At 47.0% G+C, this 24,268-nt stretch overlaps 1 protein-coding gene across 5 annotated transcripts in view; it reads right to left on the reverse strand.

Moving 5' to 3' along the window:
• The window catches only part of FAM133B (family with sequence similarity 133 member B), a 646,308-nt gene that overhangs the window by 238,725 nt on the left and 383,315 nt on the right, over positions 1-24,268 (reverse strand). For all 5 annotated transcript variants that reach the window (XM_069648451.1, XM_069648450.1, XM_069648453.1 and 2 more), the window contains one exon: positions 4,834-4,920. In XM_069648451.1, the coding sequence (XP_069504552.1) occupies positions 4,834-4,920 (87 nt within the window). The remainder of the gene's footprint in view (positions 1-4,833; positions 4,921-24,268) is intronic.

Consider the following 24,268-nt stretch of genomic DNA (forward strand, 5'->3'; position numbering starts at 1 on the left):
GCGTACAGGTGGCATTGATGGACTTCAACGCCATACTACAGGCAGAGAAGACTTTCTTTGCCATAGAGTCGTACCTCTTGTCATCCCTGTCCTGTGGGACAGTAGGGTAAGCAGTCCTACTGCTGGGTGAAGTTGCCACTTGAACCACCAGGCTCTCTGGGGTCGGGTGTTTTGACAGGTATTCAGGGTCAGCAGCCGCTACCCTATACTTTGTCGACAGTCTTTTATTGACTGCTGGGATGACTTTGGGAGTCTCCCAATTGGATGCAATTTTTCTTTGCAGGGCTGCATGGAAGGGGACCACCGGGTCCTCCTGTGGACCTTTGTCCAATATATCCGTTAGATCATCCTGTTGGAAAACAGGTGAAGGCGCAGACCAGCCCATAAACTCAATTATTCTTGCCACCAGGGTTCTATATGGTGTTTAGGCATGTTCCCCTGGGTCTGGCTTTACAAATTCCACTTCTGTGGAAGTGTCAAGTCCACTGGCCTCATGAAGTGAGTCTTGCAGTTCCTTCAGCATACTTTCTTCAGAGGTGAAATCCTCTGCAGCAGGCAGTGAGGATCTTTGTAAACCAAAAGTTTCTTGGTCAGAGTCTTCTCTTTCTTCATAAATTGAAGAAAGACCAGGGTATTCTGATCTCTGAAATGGAGTAAAGCCCATTTCTAGGGCTGAAGGAGCCAAACTCGTCGTTATTGGACGAGAAAATGTCGAAGTCATCGACGCCGATGTAACTGGCCTCGAAGGCGCCAAAAATGGCGTCGAAAAAACGGGAAGGGGCCTCGAAGAATTCGAGAGGATCGGGATCCTACTTTAGGGCATCGACGACTGTCTCGGCGTCGTGCCGGAGGCCCTTGAAAACACTGTTGGCTGTGGAGCCTTGGTCCGCTCTTTCGTCGGCGTCGAGCCGATCGACCGATGCGTCGAGGAACCCTTCGACAACGGCGTCGATGGCGCCGACCCGTGCGTCGAAGGAATCTTCGACGACAGCGTCGAAGGAACCCTCGACGACGGCGAAGACGGCGCCTTCTTACCCGATGGCTCATGGCGCTCTCGAGTGGAATGTTTCGCTGGGTACTGCGACTCGCGGCGTTTTGATTTTTTGGGTTTTTCACCCGGTGTATCACCCTCAGCTGTCTTCGAGGGTGTCGAGGCCGCGTTCTCGAAGACGCTTAAACATTTTCTTTCTGAATTCCTCCCACTCAGCTTGAGAACTGTGTTTGGTGGGACAGGAAACTCTTTCTGGGGACACCGAAGACGACTAGGAGTGGGACCTTCGACGTCTCTTTTTTGAGTGTCTCGATCTCGACGAATGGTGGGAGCTGCTTCGAGATCTGGAATGGGAGTGTTTTCGACGGCGAGGAGACGAATGTCTCGATTCGGCCGACGAAACCTTCGAGGAGGATTTGGCTGACTTACCTCTCTCGAGCTTCCCCTTTTGCTCCTTCAGGGCTTTCACCGTCATGGAAATGCAGTCCTCACACTCCGAACAATGGTGCTCGGACCCCAAACACCATAAACAGACCCTGTGTGGATCCGTTATTGAGATTTTTTTACCGCAGTCTCGACACTTCTTGAAGCCGAATCACGGCGTCGGCGGCTCTGATGAAGAAGGCATCGAGAACGATAAGGTATATTCGAGTAGAAATAGAGTTAGATAAACCTGACTGAACTGAGCAACGACGTTCCGAGGCCCCACGAAGCGCAGAAAAACGGAACTGAGCAACGGACGCAGCGCGTGTCTATTTATGGGCATGGTGACGTTGACGCCGATACGGTGGCCGTCGAGGGACATCGACTCAGCGGACGTCGACGCGCAGCGCCCTCTACAGAAAAAATTTCCGATGCCAGCAAGCTGGAAACGTATATCAAAGATAAGGAATACGTTGGAGGACACAATCCCTTCGAAGTAACATTACTAAATGCAGCCTTATGTGGGTTTGTGAGTAAACTTCATGCTTCACCAAGTATTAGCATTTTACAGGAAGCTAGTAGAGACCTTCAGGGATCTACAAGCTGGTCATCTTTAATCTCTACACTGAGGAACGTGTTTAATCATAGAAAACAGAGTATAGCACTGTTAGGGTGAATTCTCAGAAATGTGCAAATTCCCTCTACCTTAGAGACCCCAGCAATTTTGCTGGATTTTGAGGAGTTGATTTTTTTTTAGCCTGGAGAGCGTGCAACCCTTTTTCCCACTCTCTCGTGTGTTTTAATGTGATTTTGTACACTGTTTCTTTTGGTTGTGGAGTCTGACGAACTCCATAGGCATCATCTTTTACATTGTGTCACACAGCACCTTCAGTGCAGTGACACAGGGAAGTCTTTCAGATTTTCCAAAGGTTTAAATACCGTCTCTGGGATGAAATACTGTTTCCGAGAGCAGTAAACTGAAATTGACTTTACTTACATGTGTAACTTTGTAGACCCAGCACACACTATCTTACAATAGGGTGCTGGAGGGGTTACTTAGTATCCCCTTTGTCTAGCTTCTCATGTAACAATTTTTGTTACCCTTTCCTCACCGAATGGCTGGTGGCAGTGGTTTACCTTGTACTACCATTATGGGATTTTACCGCAGGCTGCGTTCGCAGCCATGGTTAAGCACCCATGGGTGCCATTTTTGTCAAAATGGCCCCCGTCTTCTTTTTTCTCAATTTCTTTGTGGAAAGGTCCTTCTTGAGATTTACTCTGCACGCTAAACCAGGTTTGGTCCCTTTGTTAATTTTGTCTTTGGCGGTATTCACAAGTGAAGCCTGCCTCTGGCTCCAGGGTGTCTGGCGGGGCAGGAAGCGAGGGAGGTGGCCCAAACTCCCTGTGCTTAGTCTCCTAGGAGATAGGAATGCACTCTTAGGTGATTGGCCGGCTGGCTGCCCGATAAGGACAGCCACTCTGCTGGGTGAGACAGCTAGGCTGGAGTAAATGGGAGCAAGCTGCATAAAAGTTGAGGCTTTTTGGCTTCGAAGGCAGAGTCGACTACTGGACGAAGGAATCCGATGAAGAACTTGAAGAGGACACCTGCTGCAACTCCTGGATCGTTGGTTTGCCCGGTGAAGCACTGCTGCTGTGCTGTGTATCGACAGAAGTTCCTGCAAGGACAACTTCACCCTTTGAGTTGGTGGGACCAGTCAACTCCAAAGTAAGCCACCTGGACATCCTCTCAAGGCTGGTCGAGTATCCACTGCAGTCGCTGCTGGAACCAGATAGCCAGGGAGAGGAACACCAGTCTGTGTGCGTTTTGCATTTAAGCTGGCCAGGAGCTCCAGGAAGATCCTCTGGACTCCCAGGAAGCAGGACTGACCTAGCCTGAGCCCCCTCAACAGAGTGCGGGACCCCAGAAGCAAGGAAAGCCCATCTCAACAGCCAGGATCCGCTGTGTTGCAGTAGACGCGAGGAGCTGAAACACCGAACAGCCACTTGTTTGAAGTTTGCCGGTTGCGAACAGTGACCGTCCAATTGCAGTGCAGGAGTCCTCCCTCTTGTCCCCACTACTGAGGCCCAGGAACAGCAAGATCTGTAGAGCTGCACAGGAACAGAAGTCATGTGCTGCACTTTTTCTTCAACCTAAAGGTACTGTAAAGTCTAAGAGAAAGAGAACTTACCTCTTGTGTAGCCAATTGTCCTCTGTGTAGCCACTTGTCCTCATTGGAGATTTGCTTGGTTTCATGTGTAGAGTTGCTGCCAGCTTCTTTACTTCACAAGCATTATCAGCTTGTGTCCCTACTTTGATTGCTTCTATTCTACGAAGACTTTATAGACAATGGAAGAGACTTTCTACTTATCTGCAAGAAGTGCTTCAGTTCACCTTGACTTTTGCTAACTAACATTGGCTGGCCTAGGCTTCCTGAATGACTCTTCTCCCTTCTGCTTATGTGTTCTGCCTTCCTTCCAGGAACAGGTTAACTGACTTTGCATTGGGAGGGGGGGGGGTTGTATTGGAAGTACTTACCTGCTTGAGAATAACTGTGTGAATACTTGTTTCATTCTGAACTTTCTTCTCTTTAACACTAATCCCAAGAATATTCTAAATGCAACAGTAATATATTAATGCCAACAGCACCCTAGCTATTGAAGTCACCCGAGGATGTAGGTAGTGCCTGTGTGTCAATACAAATGGGTATTTACTGATTTAGATAACTAAGAGTGTGTATTTCTGAAGTATATTTATGTGGCGTTTTATATTGCTCCCTTCTAAATAAGGCTTATTCTAACTGACTGATAAATATATTAATTGTTTTATCAAGAAACCTTGTGTGTAAGAGTTTATTTGAATTCTTGTCACTGAGAACCTGTGTGCAACTCCCCTACAGCTCACATTGACCCCTCTTGAGATACGCCTGGCTGCTCCACGCGCTACCAACCGGTGTAGTGCAGACTTATACCAAATGTTGGGTTTCTATTGCCAGGAGGTCAGGGTTGTTGTAGTGCACCCAAAGGGCACTGCATACAATCTTGCCTAATTGGCACATACCTCCTCAGCACTAACAGCATAAACAATTACATACAAACTTTTCCTGCTCTTGAGCTACTGGTTCTACAGCACCCACGAGTTTTGCAATTCTGATACATGGGAAACAAATTGCAGTAGAGCATGCAAGGGGAGGGATAAATACCTTGAATATCTTTCTATCCTGGTTGTACAATTAAACATGTATGCATGGCTGCACAGTTAGTAAGTAGTACTAAAAAAATTGTTGGGGTAAATAATCTTAGAGTAATAACATCAAAAACATATTATAACATGTCCACCAATACCATATAATGGGCTGGTGATGTTCATACGCTTTGAAAATTAACAAGTCTGGACATAAGGGGAATACACAAATATTTACTTCATCGCCAGATTCTGAAAAAGTCTCAGATGAAGAATGGCAGTCCCCATCATCAAGTTTCCTTTTCCGGCTTGGGCTTCTGTTGTCCTATTCAAAATGAAAATGTTAAATATACTGGTCAAGCAAAGAAACATCTTTCGTTAGTCTAACTTTTGGCATTAGTGTGCCACTTCATTTCCATTAAATATGGATTTACTGAATATAATTCATCAACAGTACAACACAAGGCTCTACCAATGGGGGGAGGAGGGGGGGAATAAACTATGGAAATCCCAGCCAGTATACATGTAAAAATTAGACCTATTGAAATTCTGCATGGAGTCGAAAACATGGTTTGCTATGAAATCTTTATTTTGTTCAGCTTTCCCCATCTGTCCAACAGGAACATTAGCATATTTGAAAAAGTATTGTCAAGGATAACAGGCTGCAACCTCATGCCCTGACTTAACCCATTTTGTTTTTGGGGGAGCTGCTCAGTTCTTAAGACTACCAGAAAGGGTTTAGGGGTCTCCATATAAATCTATGGCATCATTGATGCCTCCCTTAAAGAGTAGTGCAGAAAAGGCTGGTTTTCCCATTCTTTTTGCAGTACGACTTTTTTTCCCATACGGTTAGGACAGTTTTTCTGAAGTCCAACTAAGGGCAAGTACGTGGTCATAGAAAGATAAACACAATATAAAAACACAATGCTTGAAGGTAAACAGACCAAAGCATAAACCTTGTTCAGAAAACAAACAGTATTTCTAGGCAAGTTAGACCTTATCAAACATATTTAGTAAAGGACACACCTATTCATGGGAGTAAAACCATAAATTACATTATGATTACTTTCAGTGACACAAGGATAGTAGACCGTAGTGGTTGTGCAGTGACACCCAGTTAAGGAATCACCTAGTAAACCAACCCTCAAGAATACTTTTCTGAATAATGGAACACTCATTCAAGGAACAGTAGAAACCTATAACCTCATTCAGGATAACAGAGTTATAATAGGTGTGTAAGACCTTTTGGTGTAATATACAATAACAGTTGCTTTACAGCTCCGTGTAACACATAGTAAGGTAAGCAGGAACTCTTTAAACTAATTTAGGATTGCACCAGACAGACCGAGGTCAGCTACACTTACAGAATACGTCTTTAAGGATGGCACACCACTATTTTAGGCAGGTAAAACCTTATGTTTTACTATTATACTTGTTTTTCAGGTCAGTCGAACACAGACTAAGGTAAGCAGTACCTTTCTAACCTATTTTAGGATGGCGCAAGGCAGACCAAGGTAAGTAAAACCCATATACTTTATAAAGGAGCCATCATCAATTTAAAGGTAGGTATAAACCTAAGACTGTTTTAGCATCTGTATAAAACAGACCACGGAAAGCAAAACCCAATGTTACACATTGTGAATGACTCAAAGTTATTCTAAGTAGGTAAAGCCCAAGGCAGACTTAGTTAAGACAGGCTATCCAGCGGGCCGGGGGAAGCAAGACCCAAGTGGTGAACTTACACACTAATATTCTGGAAGAAATAGTTAAGCAAAGCCAACAGCATTACTTCTGGGAGGGGACACCAATTCACAGGTGCACAGTCTTCCGAATCGCACTGAAACTTTGTGCTAATCCTGCTGGAACTCCAGAGACACAATTGAAGTCTGAAAACTCCCTTCACCAGAGTGCTGGACCTTTTTAACGACGAGAAGCCGACCAGCGATATTCACTCTTCATCAGTGCTATTTGAAAGGCCCTGAAACCACAAAGAGCTGCTGAATAGCCCGCCAGTAGTCCTCCATCTTGTCCCCACGACTGAGGCACAAGAACAAGTGCCTGCGTGGCTGTAAGCAAGGAGGAATCCAGCTGGAACATTCACTTCAAACCAGGAGGTACTGTGGGGATTTGTGGTACTTACCTTACTGCCATAAGTCGTGCTTTCTCACTTGAGAAGGGCACTTGTTTAACCTTTGGAGTTGAGCTCAACTCCCTTTACACAGGCTTAACAGCTTGTGTTTCTCCAGCGATTTTCCTCAACAATCTTAGTTTGTGAAATACTTTATCCAAAGAAGTCCATCAGAACTAGTGACGTAGTCCAATTTACTTTGGCTGGCTTGGCTCCTTAAAGGCACTGTTCTACATCTATTGACTTTGGCATTGCTTGTCCACTGACAGATTGTAATTTGTTGAACACTTTTACTGCTGGGAAAGGCTTACCTAGATTCCATTAGAGGATTTAAACTGTCTTCACATTATAAGAAAGTATGTTCTAACCTTTCTGGAAAGTATATATAAGGTTGGTTTATACTTACCTTAGAAATGTTCTGCTGCGTACAAGAATTGGTCCGGATTTGCCTGGCCGGGGGGAGGAGAGGACCAACTCTCGCTCTACGCGGATGACCGCTTTATATACCTTAGCAACCCGAGCACCTCATGCCCAACTGTCTCCCTTATCCTTAAGGAGTATCAAAACTTTGCGGGTCTAAAGGTGAATGAGGCCAAAACCATTTACTTCCCGATCCAAGGCGGCAAGTCTGCGATCCCTGATGCCTGCCCATACCATGTCTGTATCGGGGAATTTAAATATCTGGGCATACGGCTTGACCCGACACTAGAAAGGTTCCTCCAACTCAACCTTCAGCCAGTAATAGAACGGTTTAATAGGGATGTCTCCCACTGGCAATCACTCCCCCCATCGCTAATAGGTATAGCCGCAGTATTCAAAATGATGACCCTCCCCAGACTTCTGTATGTTCTCCAAAACGCCCCGCTCACCATCCCCCGGGAAACTTTCATGCTTATTGACAAGAACCTTTGCACACTGCTATGGGGAGGGAAACAGCCCAGAATTTCCCTTAACACGCTCCACAGATCAGTATGGGAGGGGGGCATCGGTCTACCCTGCATTCGTACTTACTACCTTGCGACACAGATCGGGGTGGTAAATGAATGGGTACACGCAGACCCCACACTGCCACATATCCATATTGAAATAGAGACCATGTCCCCAATAACCCCACTGCAGATCCTGTATGCCACCAACAATCAACTCCCGACGTTACCGAAAATAACGCATCATATCCGCCGTGCATGGCGGGACACACACAAACTGGTCGGCTGGAAAGGGAAACCAACACTATCCCAACCCATATGGCAGAATGCGCACCATCCGGAGATAGTGAAAATGGGCTCTTTTGAACACTGGGGAGCAAAAGGGATAAATACACTAGCACATGTGATCCAGCGAGGTCAACTCCTAGACTTTGAGACCATGCAAGAGCAATTCGGCTTAGCACCTATGGACCGTTTTCGGCACGCGCAGCTGGCCCACGCCATCCACACTAGTTCCCTGACACAACAAATATACCCCCATGCTCTCCTATTGAGACTGTCGTCCTCCCGCAGCGTATTCCCTCCAAGGTCACCTCTACCCTCTATCAGGCCCTCAACTTCTTCGGGCCACACAACTCGACGGGCTCAAAGAAAGATGGGAAAGAGACTTAGGTGAGCTGGAACCTGAAGACTGGATAGATGCATTAATGTCCCCTAGAGAAATTGGGATAGAAACCAAGCTCAGACTAATACAACTGAGAATCCTTCATCACTCTTATTATTCACACACTGCCATGGCCAGATGGGGGGGGATCTGAGGATGGGACATGTATTAGATGCAAAACTGAGCCGGCCAACTTCTACAATATGATCTGGGACTGTCAAGTGCTACAAGTTTTCTGGGGGGACTGTATCAATACGATCTCCACTGTCCTGGCGACGCCAATTCCTAAAGATCCCAAAATGGCATTTCTGGGCATCTGGGGAGAAGTGGACTTGACAAAATATGGGAAAATGTTCTTGGCGGTTGCGCTGGGGGCGGGCAAAAGACTTATCGCGACTAACGGGGGCTCTATAGACCCACTGTGTCTGAACCACTGGAGCAATGAACTGGACAGATGTGCAGCTTCAGAACGCCGGATCTATAATGCGCGGGGTTGCCCCTGTAAATTTGAAAATATATGGTGTAAATGGCTCGATGCTCAATGAAATCCACCCCCTCCCATCTCTCCCTCCCCACCTTCCCCCCATTCCTTCCCCCTCCCTTGACTTGCGGACGTAAGCTATAACCTATGCTCCCAACATGTATTTGTCTCGCAACCATCTCATGGCCCCAGGCCCTGCAGTGCCCTTGCCGCTGTTGATATTGCCTTGTTTCTTTTTCTGATGTATGTCTATGCTTAACATCTGCTTTTACGTTGTCATGTTTACATTCAATAAACAGAGTTATAAAAAAAAGAAATGTTCTGCCATTCTGAAAAGTAGATATAAGGTTATTTTACTCTCCTGTGTATTGGTTGTGCCTCTTCCCCAAAAGAACAAGTTACTTACCAACTGGTAATGTTCTTTCGACTGGATGTTCCTCCAACTTATTCCACATCTTTGACATGTTTGATATATGATATGGCATTTATAACGCGCATATACACAAGTGTATACATATTACACACATGTAATTACCACAGCTGTGCTGCTTTGGAAATTTTTCGGCAGAGGGCGTCCTGCGTCAATGGCGTCGGGTCGATGTCCCTCGAAGGCCTCCGTTGAGGGTGATGTCATCAGATGTTTTAAGTAGGACGCACAGCGCCTGTAGGCTCTATTCATGTTTTTTCCCTCCACTACATGTGCCATAACCGCACACCAAGCCTCCATGACTGCACTTAGCCTTGTGGCAACGCAAGCTGCAATAGCATAGGAAATTCTTCAGAGGGGCAGGCTGGGAGGGCGATGTGGAATAAGTTGGAGGAACATCCAGTCGAAAGAACGTTACCAGTTGATATGTAACTTGTTCTTCAAATGGATTGTGCCCTCCAACGTATTCCACATCTTTGACAGACTCCCAAAGCAGTATCAGTGAACGAAGGAGGGAGAAGAATTTGGATATACCCAATCAGATGGCAGAATAGAGCTCTGCTTTACCAAAGGCCATATGTTGACCATGGAAAGTATCCAGGGAGTAATGCTCGACAAAGGTGTGGATGGAAGACCACGTTGCAGCATCACAAATGTTTTAAACAGGAACTCCCCGTAGTAGCTACGCCCCTGGTGGAGTGAGCCCGCAAACCCTCAGGAGGGTCCTTGCCAGCCAATCGGTAACATTCAGCAATGGTGAGGATAATCCACCTGTACAAGGTCTGTTTGGTAACAGCCTGGCCCAATCGGTGTCCAGTGTATCCCACAAAAAGTTGGTTGTCCACTCTGACCCTGGACATAATAGAAATATAAAAGCTCAAAGCTCTCCTAGGGTCCAACCTATGGAGTCTCTCCTCTTCCTTACCAGAATGAACAGGAGGATAGAAAGCAGGAAGTACCACGTTCTGGCTCAACTGAAACTCATTAAAGAAAGACAATGGACCAATAGATAAATGATGACAAGATAGTAAATGTATATAATCACAATTTTTACCAATACAAATTATTTCATTTTTAAGTCACTGACAGTTCATATTATGGGTCACAAAAATGTTCACACAACTTTTTCCACCACTCAAACTTCATTCATAACTCATACATAGCATATTCATACCAAACAACTAAACTTCATAATGGTGCCTGTTGTCACCATGCCAAAATATACACTATATTTAAACTGTTTTTACAGATGTGTCCCTCTATGTAAATATAGGGGATATGTGTCTGTCTGTCGACACGTGTTTCGGTTGCAGTTCACTGTGGGTCCAGAATCTCTTGCCCCAGTCGTTTATAGCCAACCTTCTTGTTGTGAGGACGATTCATGAAGGGTAGGCAGTAGCCGTGGGATATTGTTTCCAGAACCCATGCATTTGAAGTAATGGCTCGCCACTCTTTGAGATGCTGAGACAGTCTGCCCCCAACCGGCAAACAATGAGACCTGGCCTCATAGCTGTTTCGGAGCGGCTGCAGCAGCGCATGAAGGCAAAGAGGCAGCTGCTTGAGCGGCTTTGGCACTTGCTCCCCGTTCACCGCGAGGCCCCCTACGGTGGCCCCTTTGACTGGCTGCTCCCCTCGCTCTATCAAAAGAGGAGTAGTAAAGAAAGGAGCCCCTCCACTGCTGTTCCCTAGGACGAAAAGGTGGAGGTTAACACACAGCTGCGCCCAAAGACTTAGCAGCTGCTTTGGAGTTCTGCAACCTCTCAAGGCTCTCGTCAGCCCTGCTGCCAAACAAATGAGAGCCGTCAAAGGGCATGTTGAGAAGACAGGCCTGCACATCCGGTGCAAATCCCGACTTCCGCAACCACGCAAACCTGCGCATCAAGGTGCTTGCAGTCATGGACCGGCTGACACTGTCTACAGTGTCCAACCCAGCCTGAAGGGATTCACACATGGCATCCTTGCCATCCTGCATAATAGCAAGGAACCCATCCCTTTCTTCCCCTTCGAGAATATGCTCAGCTGCCAGAGAGACAATTACATAGAGTGTGTGAGAATTTGGCCAAGGCACATGTGGAGTTGGCCGATTTAAGGGCCATACTCCCAGCCAAAAAGACCTTGCGTGCCCATCCATCAAATTGCTTGTCGTCCCTATCTGGAAGGATGGTAGGGTACGCCGCCTGCCTCAAGGTGGCCGTGGCCGTCTGAACCACCAAACACAGGAGTAGGGCGAGTGGATAGGTAGCTGGTGTCACTACAGCATGGGCTGTATTTCTTAGTCAACGACTTGTGGACCGCCAGAAGAGACTCCAGGGTGTTCCAAGCAGCAGCCACCCTTTTCTGTAACACTACATGAAAAGGCAACACTATCAATGGACAGACCCTGATCTAAAATGTCAGTCAAGTCATCCTGATTGAATTCAACTGGAGGGCCAGACCACCCCAGGTACTCCGTAACCCTAGACATCAACCTCCTATACGAGGGCTCAGCATGAGCCCCAGTCTCTGGCCTGCCAAACTCCATTTCAGGAGATGTGTCCAGGCCACTGGCATGATGTAAAGACTGACGCAGATCCTCCAATTGACTGTCCTCAGAGAAAACCATGTCAGGAGCATCACCAGGAGCATCAAAAGGCTCCAACTCCACATCAGACCTCTCCTCATCCTCAGATTGTAGAGAGTGAAAGAACTCCCTCCTAGGTACAGGAGTAGACCTGGAGTCAACAGGGGGCCTCAGTCTTAGACAGAGCATTTCTCAGAGGTTCCACGGCTCTAGAGACCTCCACCGGCAAATTAAAACCTCTAGGTCCCGATGGTGTTGAGGACGCCGATAGCTTCAGCATCGACAATGGCACCAAAGGCTCAGAGGGCCTGGCAAGGCCCCGACAGCGGCACTCGATGGGCACAGCGCTGACGGAGGTCGACATCTTCCTCGACACCTTCCCAGACTTGGACGGTCTCGCCGGAGGCGACCTCGACCTGGATCTGGCAGATCTCTGGCGATCTATCGGAGCCTTGTCCAAACGGGACCTCAACAGTTCCCAATGTTTATTGCGCCGACCGCCCAGGCCCGAAGGCACGTGAAAGTCGGACCAAGACCGTTCCCTGCCAGCTTCAACCGAAGGCGCGGACGGGGCAGTGCCCTGAAATTGAAACATCTCCAAATGTTCTCCCTGAATGCCTTGCACTCCTCCGGAGTAGAGGACTTAGTGGGGCAAGCCACTTTCCTCGCGGAGCCATCATCCGACGAGGACGGTGAAGGCGACCGGTGACGCTGCTTCCGGGAGTGCCTTGACGAGGAGGTCAAGTGGCGAGAATCACTCTGGGTCCGAGATCCCCTGGACTCCCTTCGATGGGGAGAGTCACCCCTCAGGTCTTGGGTGAAAGACCAGAAGACTTCTTGGATTTATGGGGTTTGGATACCGACCTACCTGCAACTTCCCCTTATGCTCCTGCAAGGCTTTGGCAGTCAACGACTGGCACTTCGAGCAGTCGTCGGTCTCGCGGCTCTCACCCAGACATCACAAGCAGATACGGTGCGGGTCCGTGATGGACATCTTAGACTTACAGTCCCTGCACTTTTTAAAGTCCGACCACGGGGTCGGAGGTGTAGAAGACGAAATTATCGAAGTATATAACAAGAGGTATGCCGAGTTCTCGAAAAAAATGTTTGCGGAATAGCTCCTTCAAAAAGTATATGTGCTTTTTCTTACCTTGCGTTAGCTGTGTGCCAACCTAAAATAAGTTACCAGAGTTACTGCTTATCTCGATCTGTGTTCCACGGATCTCAAAAGCACCTGTAATTGAATATTACCTCCTTAGGTTTTACTCACCTAGTATAATGATTATCACAAAAGTAGTTATAGGTTTTTACTGTACCTAGAATAAGTTTTCCACTTTTCACAAAATGTATATTGTCCAGTTGTGTGACTTCGTGCTGAGCATCACGGTACAACTGTTAGTGTCTACTACTCTGGTATCACTGAATGTAATCTGAAAGTAGCCATTTGGTTTATTCCACAAGAATAGGTGTGTCCTATATTGAATGTGTTTAAAAAGGTTTGACTTCATTAGAACTACTGTTAGGTGTTCCAAATAATGTTATATGCTTTGGTCTGTGTGTCTTCAAGCATTGTGTTGTGCTTTTCTACAATGTGTTTATGATTTTGACCAGTACCTACCCCAAGACTTAACTTGGCCTAATTGTATTTAAAATAATCCTTTATATTTTTATAATACTTCTGGATTTCAGTGTTTCTATTGATTCATTTGTGTGTTATAGATTCTTTGTACCGGTCTACAGCCCTCTCTCCCTCCTAAGATAAGGCTGGCTGCTCTGTCTACGCTACCACAAGCTCAGGTGATACAGCCTTATACTAAGAGTGGAGTTTTGTAGTGTCCGTTGAATGGTTTTGATGAAGTTGGGTAGAACTTCAGAAAAACTGAGGACTCCCAATCAACAAAAACACTCCAAAAGCTTCACAGAAATCACATAGGCTTAAGGTAAGTAAATACCCCGGCCAATACAGTACCTCAGCACAGAAGGAGACTTACAGCAGAAAGACTTAAGGATCTGCAGTCAAAAACCTGGTTGATGGATTCCTTTGTCATGAAGACGGAAGACAGGACTTTGGAAGGGATTTTGCAGCAGTGATCAACGGAGAAGGCTCCAGGCAAGAGTTTATTTGTGGCTGGATTCAGCGCTGTGGTTTTGGTGCCCTTTTCAGGAGCAAGAAGCCCTGGTGATGCCGGAGCGCACGCCACACCACCTTATCGCTCGTCCAAACTCCTCGTCGAGAACAATCTGGTCTGCGAAGTTTCCGGACACCTGGACCCACCGAGCATCCAGGAACTTCTGAAGGGGTCGGATCCGCAACCTGCGGAGCCAGATCAGGTAAATGCACAACGACATCATACCGAGCAGTGACTTGATGGTCCTTACCGTGGTGGTCTTCAGTGCCAACAGCTGTTGCACCTTGCCCAGAATGGCCCAGAATTACCATGTTGAGCCTGGACCACAAGAACAGCACTTTCTGCGATGGAATCAAGCAGGTCTTTGGATAGTTCACCGAGAACCCAGGATCCGCCTGCAGCCGGATGATCCTGTCTGTGTGTTCGACATTGATTTCCCTTGACTTGGCCCGGATGAGCCAGCAGTCGAGGTAGAGGTACACATGTATCCCTTGCCAACAGATGTGCCGCCACTGGTGCCAGGCACTTCGTAAACACCCTGGAAGCTGACTTCAGTCCGAAAGGGAGGGCCTTGAATTGGTAGTGCTTACCCTGTACAATGAAGCACAGGAACTTCCTATGCTTTTCATGAATGGGGACGAGGAAATAAGTGTCCTCTAGATCCAGCAACGACAGGAAGTCCCCTTGCTCCAGTTGGCCAAGCACGTGTTTCAACGTGACCATCCTGAATTTTTGGGACTTGAAGAACTTGTTTAGACGGCGCAGGTCAAGAAAGGGCCTCGAGCATGGCGCACACTTCCTGCAGGAGCTGAGGGATGTGCTGCTCCTGCCGGGCCACCGGTGGTATCCGCAGACACTTCTGCTGGGACTCTAGAGTGTGTCCGTGGGCGAAAGAGTCCAGCACCCATTGGTCAGTGGAGAACTTTTCCCACTCACTGATGAAGCCTACCAACTGGCCTCCCACGGGGGTGCATGGGTGGGGGCCCCACATCCTGGCCAGTTCAGCACTGCTTCGGGGCCTGCGTGCCACCTTGGGAGCGACGACGACGGCAGCCACCTCTGAAGGCCTTGGTACAACCCTTGTAGGCCTCCTGAGTCGTGGAACAGGAGAGTTGAAGGTACGAGGATGATCCCCCGGCTGAAACCTTTGAATGATCTTCCGGATTTTCCTGCTGAGGCACGAAAGGAAGGGCGATGTTGCTGAAGTGTGCCAAGGGTACGTGTCATCTCTGTGTTGGTCTTGATGGCTTGCAACGATTCGTCAACGACCTTCCCAAAGAGATTGTCCCCGAACAGCCTGTCCAGGACCCTCCTCTGAACTTTCTGCCGAAAGGTGGTGGCTTTCAACCAACCACAATGACGGAGGCAGACACTGTTGCCCAACTGTCGGAACCCTGTGTCCGTGACGTCCAGGGCCACCATGATGGCATGGTCCAATGCAACCTCACCCACCTGACAGATCTCCAGCGCCTCAACCTGCTTGTCGTAGGGGAGAAATTCCAGCAGCGTGGCCATCTTATACCACTGCTCCCTTTCGTATCTGGTCAGGATCGCAAAAGCATTTGCTGTCCGTTGTTACCACGGTATATCACATTCCTACCCATGGCGTCCAACTTCTTCCCCTCACTGTCTAGGGGAACTGAGGCTGAAGACTATGGATTTGAGGACTTCTTCCTCGCTGCCGCTGAGACCACAGAGTCCGGGGAGGCCTGCGATGGCAGGCACTTGGGTGCAGACTCAGGCACCCGGTATTTCTTTTCCAGCCTGTCTCTTTTTTGCCAGGGCTGAGGCGGGATTCCTCATCAGCGCCAGGCCCTCATCCAAAACATCGTCCAGGAGAGGCACTGCCAGAATGGTCTTCCTCTTCACCTCTCGGCACTGGTAAATGGAACCTTCCTTCTTGGTCTCTTCTGGCGTCAGCTGGAAGAGCGCAGACGCACTGGTGACCATGGAGTGGAACGATCCCACTTTGTCCCGCAGTGCAGTGTCCGTCCCTATATCCCTAGGAGGGGGTGGGGGACATGTGAGGTAGTTGATGATGAGGCGGGGGATGCCAGTTTCCGCTTCTTCCCTGGCGGGTGACTAGTGCCGTCAGCATCCTCCTTTGGATCTCGGACACCAGTGTGTGGAGAGTTAACAGGATGTCCAGCGATACGTCCCTGGGAGGTGGAGGGGGAGTAGGCTTGCTGGGCCCAGAGCCTACATCGTCAGCGGCTCTGCAGTCATCGTCCTCCTCTACAATTCTTCCATCATCATCATCCTCAGTGTTTCCGCCATCGCCATCATTCCCCACATCCTCCAGGACCATGTGAACAGACACCATGTCCTCTTTGTCCAAAGAAGAAATATCCGTGCCCTGGAGCACGGTAGAGGCCTCCACTGCCCCCCACTTTTTTGCATCCTGAGGGGTCGGAGCCGGGCTCAGGACTGGCATCCTTTTTCTCCAGTGTTTTCTCGTTGAGCCACGCCGCTAATCTACTGTGATGGTGCGTTTGGTGAATCCTAGGCAGATTTCGCAATCTGCTTCCTTGTTATCTGGATGGAGACAGTAGAGGCACTGGGAGTGTTTGTCCTCCAAAAACACATTCCTCAATACGCAGCTGGAGCAGAGCTCGAGAGAACCTCCATCCTTCTCCACCAACATGGCCCGGCAGGTGGTGTAGGCCCGATGGCCTTCTGGATTCTACAATGAAACTCTTGACGATTCTTGCCCTTGAGGGGAGATGAAAGACGCCAACAAACTGATACCTGCTTGCCGGTCAAAGGAACGAAAGAGCACACTGGCTCTAATTGAAAAAAATGGGAACTTTTTAACAAGAAAAGCGCAGCTACTTAGAAAAATTCTCAGAGCAAAACCCGAGAACTCCCAAAACCTGAATGTGCAGTAAAAATTTGAAGATGGCTGCCAGAGTGGCTTAGGGAGAGGGCAATCAATGGCTGGGGGCAGTATGACCCAGAGCTCAGTGATTGGTTTATATGAGAAAGAGAGTTTGTAAGTGAAAGCAAAACTGTTTTTTCTTTTACCGAGTATTCCCGGCCTGACAACATGGAATATTCATGAGCATGTGAATCCCTGCCAGACCCCGTGCTGGAGAAGGTTATTACTTACCTTAGAAATGTTCAGCCATTCTGAAAAGTATATCCAACATCTTTCTTTCCTTCCTTAGAAACTGTTTCGCCATTCTAATAGAAAGTAGATGGAAGGGTATTTTACTCCCTGTGCAGTGTCATAGAGAAATCGTTTAGATTTTTCATAAGGTTTAAATACCTTTTCTTGTGTGAACTACTGTTCCCAAGAATAGTAAAGTGAAATTGACTTTACTTACCTTTTCTCTTAGTAGGTGTTAGGGAGAATTCTCAGAAATGTGCTTTCTTCACCCTAGAGACCCCCAGCAACTTTGCTGTATTTTGAGGACTTGTTTTTTCCCCCCTGGAGACAGTGTGAGCCTTTTTTCCCACTCATGTATTTTGATGTGTGTTTTACTCTTTTGTTCTTTAGTTATGGAGTTTTAGATAACGCCATAGGCATCATCTTTTTATTGGTGTGTCACACAGCGCCTTTAGTGCAGTGGCACAGGGGTGTCCTTTGGACTTCCCAAGGTTTAAATGCCTTCTCTGGGATGAACTACTGTTCCACAGAGAATGTAAAGTTAAATTGACTTTACTAGTCTTTTTAAATTCATAGACCCAGCACACACTATCTTCCTATAGAGTGCTGGAGGGGTTACTTAGTATCCCCTATGTCTAAACAATCTTGTAGCTGTCAAAAGCTACCCTTTCCTATTGAAATGGCTGGTGGCAGTGGTTTTATAACGAACTACCATGATATTTCCCGATCACAAACACCGATAGCTAGAAATCGGGGCCGCCATGTTTTTCAATATGGTGCCCAAGACCCCTCTGTAGAAACAAACTCTGGTCTTCCTTTTTCACCATTTCTTTGTGGAAAGGTCCCTCTGGTGTTAACTCTGCGCACCAAAACAGGTTTCATCCCTTTGTACGTGCCCATGGCGTCCGAGTGTCTGGGGTGGGCAGGAAGAGAGGGAGCTGTCCGAAACTCCCTGTGCTTGGTCTCCTAGGAGACCCAAATGCACTCTGGCGTGATTGGCTGGCTGACTGTCCAACAAGGACAGTCACCCTGCTGTCACTCAACAGCTAGGCTGGAATCAATTGGGAGAAAACTGTTTAAAATGCGAGTTTCCAGGACTGGAAAGCAGAGTCAACCACTGGAACGAAAGAACCGAAGACAAGCTGGAAGAGGACGGCTTCTGCAACCACTGGACCGTTGGTTTGCCCGGTGAAGCCCTGCTGCACCTCCGAATCACCAGATCTTCATTCAACAGAGAAGCTCCTTCAAGGACGGCTTCTTCCTTTGAGTTGGTGGGACCAATCAGCTCAGAAGACACCTGGATACCATTCTCAATACTGGTTAAGGTTTAGCCAGGGAGAGGGAAACCAGTTTGTGTCTTGAAGCAACGGCTACTGAACCAAGGTGACTCCATTTTGTTTGCTCCGAAGACGATCCCGTCCAGTGCAAGAGTCCCCCCCCGAATCCTCCCTCTTGTCCCCACGACTGAGGCTCAGGAACAGAGATCTGCAGGAACTGCCAGGAACCAACGTCTTCAGCTACATCTTTTTGCTTCACTTGAAGGTACTGTGCCATCCAGTTGAGAGATCCTAACTCTCGCTGTGAAAGTTTGTGAAACTTTCCCAACTTGCAGGCCTAATCAGCTTGTGACCCAACATATCATCTTTCGTCTAAACTACTTCTTGGAACTTTTACAAAGACTTCTCCATCTCTACCAGAACTGTGCTGTCGTATTACACTAGACTATTGACTTTGCCCTGGCCTATTGAATTGAACTGACCCTCCTGGTACATTGAACCTTTGCATTATCTAAAAGAAGTGTTTTCTAACCCATTGTACAATATTCTGCCTTTTTATTCCTATTTAAAATAAGTGAAGTGCCATTTGGCTCCTTTTTCAGTGGCGCTCCAACTGTCCCTACAACTAAGAGTTTTGTACTGTAGTATATTGGTGTTTAATATTGAGTTGATTTCTATTAGTGAATGTTTTCTAAATGATTGTGTAAATAAATGTTTAAGTATTTTTTACCAAGAAACCTTGACTGTAAGTGTCTACTTGAATCACTGTGATTGTGATACTTCTGTGTAATTTCCTTTACTGATCACATTCCCACTTGAGATAAGCCTGGCTGCTCAGTTCGCTACCAAAAAGTGTGTGGTACAGACTTATACCAAAGGTTGGTTTTTGCTTACACCTGTAGTCCTAATTGTGTGTGGTGTTCCCAGAAGGTACTGCATGCAATTCTGCCTAACAGTACGTCCAGCACACCCCATTTTATGTTGAATGCTGGGGGGGTTAGTAGCCCCTTATCCTACTCTCTCATGTAACATTTGAATGTAACCCTCACTACTTTAAATGGCTAATGGCAGTGGTTTAATGTTCCTATCATTGTGCGTTTCTACAGCAGGCTGAATTCTCAGCTGCAGTATATCACCCATGACCATTTTGTCAAAATGGCCCGGTCTTCTTTTTTTTTGCCATTTTCTGTGTAAGAGGTCTTTCTTGGGTTTTACTCTGCGCGTTCATCCAGATTTGAGCCCTTAGTATATTTTGCCTTTGGCAAGCTTCAGCCCTGAAGCCCGCCTTTGGCTCCAGTGTGTCTGGAAAGGCAGGATGTTAGGGAGGTTACCGAAACTCCCCTGTCCTTTGTCTCTAGGAATGCCTGAAAGCAACGAGTCCTGATTAGCTGGCTGGCTGTCCTTCAGGACAGCCACCCTGCTGTGTGATTGACAGACTAGGCTGTGTATGAACGGGAGAAGCTTGCTTAAAAGGCGAGGGTTTTGGGACTAGAGGCAGAGTCGACCACTGGGAGAAACACCGGACGAAAAAACCGTGAACAAAGCTTGCTGAATCCTCCAGGACCTTTGAATTGCCTGTTGAAGCCCTACTGCTGTGTTGCAATTCTTTTTTCTAATCAACAAGAGAAGCTCCGGAAGGGACATCTTCCCTTGGGTTAGTGGGACCAACTAACCCTGAGACTAATTCCACTGGACCATCTTCCCAGACAGGCTGTACTTCTTTGCTGATGCAGGAACCGAGTGCCAGGGGTCGAGAAATCCGTAGTCGAGTACAACGTCTGAAATCCAGCCAGAAGCTCCAGGAGTTTCCTAAGGACCCTCCAGAAGCAGGACGACCCAAGCTTGAGTCCCCTTCACCAGAGTGAAGGAACCAAGGATTGAAGGAAGCCCAACCGGTATCCGAGATCCGTGGTTGTGCTGTTTACCGAGCGCTGAAACCGCGAAGTGCAGCTGATTAGAAAAAAGCCCATAGCTGCAGACGACCTCCAAATTGCCACAGCAGAAGCCACCCGACGTCCTCCCTCTTGTCCCCATGACTGAGGCTCAGAAACCCAGGGTCTGCACCGCTGCAAAAGGACAGAATCCAGCTGGACCACTCTTCAAATCGTAGGTACTGTTTAGACTTGGGGTACTTAATCAGTGTCTTTTGAGCTGTGCTTTTCTCAGTTGAGACTTGCATTGGCTTAATTTTAAAGTTGGTTCTAACTCTGCTTTTCACAGGCTTAACAGCATGTGACCCTACAAGTGATCTCTAGAAAAACTCTACTTTGTGCAAGACTTTGCTATTTAAGAAGTCCCTCAGCTCCATAGCCTGACTGTCCTGACTCCCTGCAGACTCTAGTCCATTGACTTTGCTATTTTTGTCCCTCATAGGTGGTAACTTGTCTTAGACTGTTATTGCTGGGAAAGACTTGTCTAGACTTCATTGGAAGATTTAAGTATACTCACATGCCCCGAGAACCTGTATAACCTTTCTTCAGACTCAGAATCTGCAAAGTGTAACTAGTGATATATAAATGACTCCTTGTGAATGAAGTCACATCCGGGTGTAGGAATTGTGTAAGAAGCATATCCAAAGAGTATACACTAACTTGTGCTGATCCTAAAAAGTCTTTTTTAAAGTATATTTGATTGTTACATATCTTGCCCTTTTTAAATAACGCTTATTTAAATATCGATGCTAAATAAATAAATATTTATAACCGAAACCTTGAGCCTAAGTGTTACTTGGATACTTTTATTTGTGATTTTCATTGCTACAGCTCTACAGCTCACATTTACCCCTCTTGAGATAGGCCTTGCTGCTCAGTCACACTACTAACTTGTGTAGAACAGAACTATACCAAAAGGTGGGTTACCTAATACCAAGCAGATAAGTGTTGTGTAGTCTCACACAGTGTTACTAAACCAATTATCACCTAACAGAGAGAGGATGTCACCTTTGTGCTATTAAGACCAACCAAGAAACACTTAAACACCTGCTGACTAAATGTAGAGACTGAGTGGGTTTTTAGGGAACTTGTACCTGATGCCTGGTTGCTTGGTAAAAGTACTTCTTGCTCTAAATTTTGCATAGATCATTAATTATGTTAATACATCTGAACTTTAAGGGGACTTCTTACTACCAGGTTTTAAACACAAGTGTAATTGATGTTTTAACAATTGTTGAATTATATCATAAATTATTCCATGTATAAATTGTATGTGTTCAGGTTCAGAGGGTAGCCAGGCCCCCAGTCAGAGCAGCTGATGGGTGTGCGGGGGTGGGAAGAGGGAGAGAGGGAGAGAGGGAGAGAGGGAGAGAGAGAGAGAGAGAGAGAGAGAGAGAGAGAGAGGGAGATATAAATATATCGGAAGAGCCCAGAGGAGGGGTTAGAAGCATCCATATGGATGTTGAGGTCTCAGAGGAGGAGAGGTTGGGAGGTAGAGGCAAGGAGAGAAGAAGAGAGGTCAGCCCACTCAGAGGAAGATGGCAACCTGGCTAGGTGGCCAGTCAGAGGTGCCAGGAGAGATAGAGAGCCGGTAGACCAGGCATTCAAAGGAGGAGTAGGCCAGTGTAGGGACCCACTCCAGAAAGATCAGGGCTGCTTGGTTTGGCTTGGAACGAGGCTTGATTTTTTTCTCGTTGATTGAAAACCCCAATTGAAACAGAAGGTTTTTTGTTCTTTAGGTATTCTGCTTGCACATTTGAGGGAATGCTGCTGTTATCAGCCTGTCATCCAGATAAGGGTACATTGGGATAGATTATCTGTGCAAGTGCACCGCCACTATCGCCAATTACTTGGTGAATACCCTTGCAGCTGAGGCTATGCCAAAGGGGAGCACCTTTAACTGGTAGTGTTGATTTGCTATTTTGAAGCGCAGGAATGTTCTGTGTGCTGGAAACACTGAAATATGTAAATATGCATCTTTCATTTCCAATGTTGCCATGTTGTCCTCCTGGTTTAACAGGGGGATTACTTCTTGTAGCGTTGTCATGCAGAACTTTTGTGGCTTGACATATGTGTTTGCAAGACACAGGTCTAGGACAGGGTACATTGTAAGGTCTTTCTTTGGTACAAGGAAGTATGTTGAATAGATACCCTTGTTTACCATGTCTGCCGGAACAATATCAATAGCGTCCATTTCCAGCAGTGTTTTGACCTCTTCTAGTAGAATGCGTTGCTCCTGCTGCGTTGAATATGTCTGTCTTGGCAGGTGGTTGGATGGGCTCTATAGAATAGCCTCAATGAATAGTACCCACTTGTCGGAGGTGATCCCCTCCAATACGCGGGTACATTGAGAAATGCGACCTACTGGAGAGGCATGGGAGGGGACCTGGAGTGGGTCGTCATTGCATTGGGGGAGTGGAGCCTCTGGTTGAGGAGGCTCTGCCTCTACTCCTAGATTCTGTGGCCCCTTCGAAAATTATGCTGGGAGGTCTGCCCCTACAAGGAACCCCAAGATGACGTTTGTCCACCCTGACTATAGTTAGAGGAGTGTTGAAAATGTTGCCTTCGAAATCGGCGTGTATTAAAACAAAGGGTTTGGTAGTTAGCTGTCCCAGGGACTTAAGGTTGTCGTACTCTTCTTTAGCACTTTTCAGTGTGTCCTCAAACACTTTCCCAAATAAGGAATTTGGTTCAATTGGCATATTGAGTAGGGTGGCTCGAGTGGTTAAGCTGGATTGTCTTAACCATGCCCTGCGCTTAACAAGAGTACCCTCTGCTACTATATGGCCTGCATTATCGCTGCTCCAGATTATTTTGCAGGATGCAGTTGGCCACCTGCTTACTCTCAGCCACTATGTTCAGGAGCTGTGATTTAAAATGCTCTGGGACAGAGTCAATCTGTTGTAGCATTTTGTCCCATTTATGGCAGTTGTAACTTGCCAAGAGAGAGGTGTTATTAGCTATTCTTACTTGGTATACAGCCGTGGAAGTTACTTTCCTGCCCAGAGTATATACCATTTTGCTCTCCTTATCAGGAGGGGCCTTAGCAGAGGCCAAGGGCATGCCCATCCTCTTTCGTATGGCAGTAACGATGAGTCAAGTTTTAATTGACCCCTGATGTATAAGAGGTCAGAGGGCGGCTGATCTAAACATTTTCTCAATACAGGGGGCCAGGAGGACAGCTCAGGGGCAACACGCTTGCCTTGGAAGCAAGACCTTGCAGGGTCCGCGCTTAGACACCTCTGGCTATTAAACACGTTATAAAATAAACAATTACAATTACAACTGCCCTCGTAAGGTTGGGGGCGAGTAGAGAAGGCTGAATGCTCTTATGGATGGACTATGCTGCAGACTTCTTATCCCCAAGGATGTTTTCTACAAAGTCCTTGTCCACTTGTGCCTCTTATGTATCAATCTTGAAATGTTCGGCAGCTTTGAGGAGGAGCTCATTGTTCTGTAGCTGATTATCCACAGGGGAGTCCGCCACAGGTTGGTCATGGTGGTCCGGAGATTGTATGATGTAGACCTCATTGTTGTTGCCATCATAATACTGGTCTGTATCATATAGGTCCCCTAGTGAACCAGGATCTTGCGAGCCTGGGGTGTCAATATAATAAGAGCTCTTGGGAGCAGGTTGGTCTTTAGCTGGCTCCCCTTGTGAGGGCCTTTGGAGGTTGGAAAGTAGATCAGGGTGGCGATCAAAGAAGGCTACAAAACATGACATTCTTTGCATTATTTTGTTACATTTTTTCAGGGGCCCATTGGGTGGAGCTTGGAAAACCAGAGGGAACAGGGGTAGATATACTCTCTGATGTAGTGGCTTATTTATGATGCATGGCCCCTGAAAGGGTGCCCTTGGAGAGAGAAAGAGAGAGAAAGAGAAACAGAAAGAGAGAGAAAGAAAGAGAAAGAGACCTAGATTTTGAAATAGAGGATTCAGAGGCTAGGGGCCTCAAAGATTTTACATTTTTCAACGTTTTGGACTTGAGAAGTGTGTCCAGGACATGTTTTTTAATAAGCTCGAATTTTTGAGCTACTGGA

Source organism: Ambystoma mexicanum, chromosome 2q (assembly GCF_040938575.1).
Source record: "Ambystoma mexicanum isolate Mex_15411 chromosome 2q, UKY_AmexF1_1, whole genome shotgun sequence".
In the NCBI taxonomy this organism is placed as follows: Eukaryota; Metazoa; Chordata; class Amphibia; order Caudata; family Ambystomatidae; genus Ambystoma; species Ambystoma mexicanum.